The 6,373-nt window shown below is 57.3% G+C and overlaps 1 protein-coding gene across 2 annotated transcripts; it reads right to left on the bottom strand.

Annotated features, from left to right (window-relative positions):
* Positions 1-376: 376 nt before the first annotated feature.
* Positions 377-3,756, bottom strand: FEZF1 (FEZ family zinc finger 1). Of its 2 annotated transcripts, XR_014937505.1 has the most exons (5): positions 2,637-3,278; positions 2,265-2,505; positions 2,008-2,142; positions 1,651-1,783; positions 377-1,177 (listed from the first exon to the last, which is right to left on the bottom strand). XR_014937505.1 is itself a non-coding variant. In XM_015852763.3 (4 exons), exons 1-4 carry the CDS (start codon positions 3,054-3,056, stop codon positions 888-890), a joined length of 1,350 nt encoding a protein of 449 aa, XP_015708249.1. In that variant the 5' UTR covers positions 3,057-3,756; the 3' UTR covers positions 377-887. The 2 variants fall into 2 exon arrangements, 1 of the variants encoding a protein (XP_015708249.1); XM_015852763.3 differs by having other exon boundaries at positions 2,265-3,756.
* Positions 3,757-6,373: the final 2,617 nt, after the last annotated feature.

Here is a 6,373-nt window from a genome sequence, read left to right as displayed (position 1 = left end):
TTAACGCCCCTAATTAACGCCTGTGTCCCTACAGCCGTACCCGGGGGGGGCAGAAGGTGCTCAATCGCACCTTTCGCGACCCCGCAGAGCGCTGCCCGGCGGCCATGTTCGACCCGCTCCTCTCTCTGGCCCGCCCGTCCTACCCCCCCTTCCCTCCCCTCTCTCCATCGGCCACGCTTTCACAGCTCGGCTTGGCAGAGTCGACCGAGCAGCTAATAACATAACAACCCGGCTTTGATCAATCCGAACTAATTACCCCTCTTAATTAAAGTCTTTAGCGGTCTTGTCGGTGTTTTGGCAGGGAGCAGCTCCCCCCCCCCCTCCCCTTCCCGCGCGTGTGCGGACATTGATTTCCACCACCAGGTCAACGAACGCATCATAATCATCATTATTTTATGTCTTTTTTTTTTTGTCGTTGTTTTTTTTTTTTCTTTTCTCACGTGCAAGAGTCAAACCGAAATTCCAATCCGTACACAGCAAACCCGCTCTGTCCATATAGATACGATACTGAGGGCTATGGGGGGAAGGAGGAGGAACCCGTGGGCAACGACGGGGATGGGCAGGAGCCGCGCATGGCATACATACATCGAAATAAGTCAAGGGGTGCAGCATTCCCAGCCCGGGTAACACAGATCCCAAATAAATACAGCAGAAATTGGCTTGGCGCTTTTCTTTTTCTTTTTTTTTTTTTTCTTTTTTTTTTTTTTTCAGTCCATCTCTCCACCTGAGATGCGACAACGACCAAAAAATAATAAAAAGTCTTGAAAAATAATTAGAAAGGAAAAAACCGAACCAACCAGTCCCATATAAATGTTAGAGGCGACATATAGAGCAAATAACACACGGAACCGCTTAACGGGCGCATGCAGGGGGCGGGCGCGGGGCGCTCAGGGCTGAGCGGGGCCCTGGAGCAACGGGGGCGGCGGGTCGGGGCCGCCCAGCTCGGCCGGGGGTCGGGGCAGCCCCATGGCGCTGTCGTGAAGCTTGCGGACGTGCTTCTTGAGGTCAAAGTTCCGGCAGAAACCTTTGCCGCAGGTTGGGCAGGTGAAGGGCTTCTTGTCGTTGTGGGTGTGCATGTGGAAAGTGAGGTTGTACACCTGGTGGAAAGCCTTGTTGCAGATATTGCACTTGAATTGCTTTTCCCCGCTGTGGGTCAGCTTGTGGTTTTTGTAGTTGCCTGAGGAACGAAAGAAGAGGGGCGATGTGCTGAGAGCCGGGCGCTGCGGGGTGGAGGGGGTGGAGGGAGGGGGACGAGCAGCTCTGTCCCATCCGCAAAGCCCGGCTTTGAGCAGGAAACGACAGCCCCCCTCCCAAAAAAGCTTCCCCTCTTCCCACGGCATCTCCGTCACAGACACGGAGGGAATTATCGAGTAAAACAAAACGGCATAAACCGCAAAAGAAACTAAACAAAACCGGCCAGAGCCCTCCCGTTAGAGCCGTGAGAACAACGACGGCTGCCGGCCCCGGCACTCGGGGCACCGGACACTCGGTCTCCGGCACCCGTACAAAACGAAACCCTAAACCTGGGGCTTATAGGGGACGGGCGGGGGGTACCTCAGAACGAACCTCGGTCTCCAATAACGGAAATAAACAGAGAAATCCTCTTCCCACCCTCTCCCCACCGCCAACGATGCCGGGCCCCGCCGGTACCTTTCTGGTGAAACCCTTTGCCACAGAATTCACAGACAAAGGGTTTGTAGCCGGCGTGGATCCGCGTGTGCGTGTTCAGGGTCGAGCTTCGATTGAAGGCTTTTCCGCACTGGTTGCACTTGTGGGGCTTCTCCTGGGGAAGGGAGGGGGGGAAATAAACAAACTCGGGTCACGGCTTTGGGGCGTCTGCCTGTTAGTTTGGGTGTTTGCAGCCGGGGAGATCCGCCGTGCCCATACAGCAAAAACCAAACGAAATCACCCCAAAGCCGCAGGCTGAGCCCTCCAACCCCCTCCCCCGGCCCAGGGGGGCCCCGCACGGCGCCGATAAACCCGCTATTGCGGGGAGGGAGAGCTCACCTGCGTGTGGATGATCTTGTGGCGGCACAGCGTACTCGCCTGCCTGAAGCCCTTGCCGCAAACTTTGCAAACGAAGGGTCTGGCTCCCGTGTGAACCGGCATGTGGCGAGTGAGGTTATAGTGTGCATTGAATACCTTCAAAGTTAAAGCGGACAAAAGAGAAGAGCGAGGTTAGCGACCGAGGGGACGGCCGTCGTGAACGGCGCAGAGCGGAGCACGCGGCGGGGACGGGAGGGAGGCGGCGGGGCTCTACTTGCCTTTCCGCAAACTTCGCACGTGAAAACTTTGGGTTTGCTGCTCGGCGAACCGCGGCCGAACTCCGCGCTCTTGTAGGAAATCTTTTCCGACAGGATCTGGGCGCTCTCTTTCATGTAATGCTGCAGCTGTGCCTGCGACAAGTCCTTGAAGGCCACCCCGGCGGGGAACTTGTCGGCGGGCGGCAGCACCAGCTTGTTCCGCTCCGCCAGGTACGCCTTGGGCTGCGGCTGCAGCGGGGAGCTGAGGAAATAAGAAGCCACCGGGTGGATGTTGACACCGGAGGCCGGGTGACAAGGGCCGTCGCCTCGGTTGAAATAGCACAGGGCTCCCATGGCGTGGAAGGAGGAGTGATTGACCACTCGGGGTCTTACCAGTTTGTACTGCTGCAAGGGCAGGGCGTCGCGGGGGAAATCTCCTTTCAGGCTCAGGGCACAGTTCAAGAGATCGCCGCAGCTGAAGGAGGGCGAGGAAGAGGAGTCCAAGGGCGCCTTCCTGGGCTCCGCGCCCGCCGCTTTGCCCAGGGGGTCGTACGCCACCGGCACGAAGGGGATCATGCAGGGGATGGAGGAGCCGAGGTGCAGCGGGTGCTTGGCGTCGCCCTTGGCCGCGGAGCCGTGCAGGAGCTGCGGGACGGGCACGGAGCGGGGCTCTGGCGTCCGCGCCATGATGCGCTCGATGGAGAAGGCGAGGGGCTTGGGCGTGCCGATCATGGTGCTCCTCGCAGAAAGGCTTTCTCTCGCCGGAGGAGCCGCGAGGATTTTGGTCGCCGTGTGATGGCCACTATTGTCCATGGCTGTGGCTCTCGTTTGTTCGCCCGCTTTGAGCCGCTTTGGTAGACGCCTCTTTTTTTTTTTTTCTCTCTCTCTCTCTCCCCCCCCCTCTCTCTGTCACTCTCTGCCCCTTCTCTCGTCACCGGTCCGCACGCACAGGGAGCGGCCGCCGCCGCCGCACCGGCGGAACCAGCTCAGCCCGGCGGACTCACGCCAGCCCATCGCGGCGCACTTTGGCGCACCAATGACTCGGGACAATCGCTACTTATTTCTATCAATAGAAAGTGTTGTGTCAATAACGCAGCCGAGATCTCGCCAATCGTTAACTTCCAAGAGGAGAAGGTAAACTAGATAATTGCTCAATTCGCTTCCAACAGTCGACAGGAAAAGTTTTTGCCCCCCCAGCAAGAGGCTACTTTTCATTGGCGCCCGCGCCTCCCCCGCCCCGGGAAGGAGGCGGCTCTCGCTCCGCTCCCCTCTCCCCTCTCTCTCCCTCTCGCTCCTTTAACACCCCCCCCTCCCCCTTTCTTTGCTTTTTTTTCCCCCTTATTATTATTATTATTATTTGCAATCTGCTTAACCAGGCTTTAGAGGCCAAGCAAATCCGAGATCAATTTTCTTGTTTGGCTTTAAGTGACATCATCTAAAATCATTGTCCAAGTGCTAAATAGGGATGTGAAACCCTATTCGAGGGCAGGCGCCGGGCTGTTTGTCACACGAGGCGCTGCCAAGGAGCGATGCAAGGGGAAGCGCTCGGTTCTTGCCACTTCCCAGCCCGAGCTCTCTTTGTGCGTGGGTGTGTGTGCGGCTGGGAGCGGGAGGGAGACGGGGCCGCTCCTGGGGCCGCTCCTGGCTGCTCTCTGCTCTCACGAACGGGGTCAGGAGGCGGCGAAGCCTTTGGGAAGCGCAGTGAAGGAGACGGAGGGAGTGCGGAGTGGGGCGGCGGGGAGGTCCCGGCCGCGTACCGTGGGCGCTGGAGAAGGTGAACGGGAGCCTGGGGCTGGAAGAGAAAGGACAGGTGGGAGGACGGGGTGCATCTGAGATCTGAAACCTCATACACGTCTTATTAAATATGTACCTAGTGGGCTTGAGAATTCCTTTAGAAATGTACCATAACAGTCCGTAAATCATGTACATGCAACACAAATACCGAAACCTCTGGACTGGTAGAGATGTACCAAGAAATATACAACGCACACATCTCTTTTATACATAGATACACATACACACACGCACACACATATATATATATAATACACTGTCTATATATATATCTACGTACACCCAGCCGGGTGCCCCCCACGTGTTTCAGCAGGGCTCTGCTCGGCGGCCCAGTTTCGGACGGCAGCCCCAAGGCCGCAGTCTCAGCTGGCAGCGAAGCGGGCGGTCGAACAAGGACGGCCGTGGGGAAGGTGCTTTGTGTCTTCGCCCCCCGTCCCACCCCTTCCACTCCCCCAAAACGAAGCTCGGGCACAGAACAGGCTCCCGTTCCGCCTGTCACTGGGCTGCTCCCAAGTCCCCAGGGGCAGCCGAACCCTCCGGCTGGAGCTCTCTGTTCCAGCCTCCCTCAGGACAAGGGCCCGGCGGCAACCTGCTGCCGAAGGTGCCGAGATCCGGGAGCTCCGCGTCCGGGCCGCTGCCGCCCCGAGTCGCCTCCGGACGAGGACACGCAGCGACTGTCGTACGACTGCATCTCCGGCCCGGCTGCGAGCTGCACCTCGGCTCTGGGCTTGCTGGGAGACGCGGCCACGGAGGAAGAAATGCTGCGCAGAGCATCGCTCCCCTCGCCCTCAGCGTCCTGCCCATCTCCTCGGGGTGCGGCCGGGGGACACCAGCTCAGGGCACTCAAGGCTGAGGATGAGCCCAGGGCAGCGAAGGAGCAAGCTCTGAGCCGCGCCTCGGCCAGCTCCGCTCCGGCCCTACCGGCCACACGGACAGAGGGATCGGGCCGCACCGCCCCTTACCTGCTGCTTCCCTCAGCGGCAGCCCCGACCCGAGCCCGGTGTCACGGTGTCACCGCGCGGGGAGCGGGGTCTGCGGCCGGTCAGCGCTGTCCGCCCGGTGCCTGCCGGAGGACAACGTCCTCCTTCAGAGCAATTTACATTTAATTCAATCGAGGCAAATTTCCTCTTGATTGGTGCTGAAGGAGGGAATTATTGTTGAGTGGGTTTTAGAGGCTGCAAATCCCATATACTTAATATGTTAACAGCTTGCTCTTAACTGGTCTTTTTGGGATTGACTTTTTGACATGTGGCTGAAAGTAAAATATGTAGTGTCATTCGAGCGGGGTAAATATCCCAAAGCAGCAATTACGGCCCCGCCACAGCAATTACAGCGGCCCCGGAACGCGAGAGAGACCCTGCGAGAAGCGCGGCTGCGGTTATTCGTTGCTTCCTTACGGATGTGCCTCCCTTTCTCTCCGCAGCACGCAGGAAAAACTTCTCTTCGTAACGAATTATTGCATAGCGCTCCAAAAACATTTTGTTTACGACTATTATTATTATTATTATTATTATTATTATTGTTGTTGTTGTTGTTATTGTTATTATTATTATTATTGTTATTATTATTATTTATTTTTCGGAAGACACCGTCTCCCGTCTCAGAAGCGGAGTTTCGCTGGTGCTGGAGCTGCCTGCTGTACAGACATCACCACATCGGGGCCGAAACCCGCTTCCAGCCCTGTCCCGAGCCTTCCTTCTCTCTTCGGGCCGTTCCAGAGCCTCTCCCTCCCGTCCCTCTGTTGTGCTATTCACGAGGCGGCGGTTTCACCGCTCTTAGCTGTGCGGGTTGAATCCCCGCCCGGGGCCGTTCCGTTCCGTTCCGTTCCGCTGCTCGGATCCCGGCGGCTCGCAGCGATCCCGGCACCGGGCGGGGGCTCCCGAGTGCCAAAAGGGCCGCGGCAACGGAGGGCAAAAGTTTGGCCTCGAGTTGATTTCGCGTTGCGCCCGGGGAAGCTGCTGTTCTCTTTTTCCCCGTAATCGGTTTTGTGTTTCATTCGTTCCTAAGCTATGTTCTTGATATTGCTCACTTGCATTATGATCACAGCGTATCTCTCCGCGCTCTCAAAATCTGAGTCAGCGGCGAATTCATCTCTGCGTCGGGATTATTCCAATCCGATCCCAGAGGCGATTAGAGGGAGGTAAAATACCTCCCAAAGCCTAATCTTTAATTTCTTCCTCCTTAATAAAATGAATAATTCCATTGCGTTTCTAAGTAAAAAATGAATTGAAAAGGATAATAACTTCGCCAACCTTCTGTTGCGCGCATTAAGCTCAGCCTGGAAGTGTTTTACCGGGCGGTAGCGCGGGGCCGCCGCTCCTCCCGCGGTCGCTCCT

Source organism: Coturnix japonica, chromosome 1 (genome assembly GCF_054131305.1).
Source record: "Coturnix japonica strain WE chromosome 1, WE-NBRP24, whole genome shotgun sequence".
NCBI lineage: Eukaryota > Metazoa > Chordata > Aves > Galliformes > Phasianidae > Coturnix > Coturnix japonica.
Note: the sequence above shows the minus strand (reverse complement) of the source record. Positions and strands in the feature narration are given on the sequence as shown.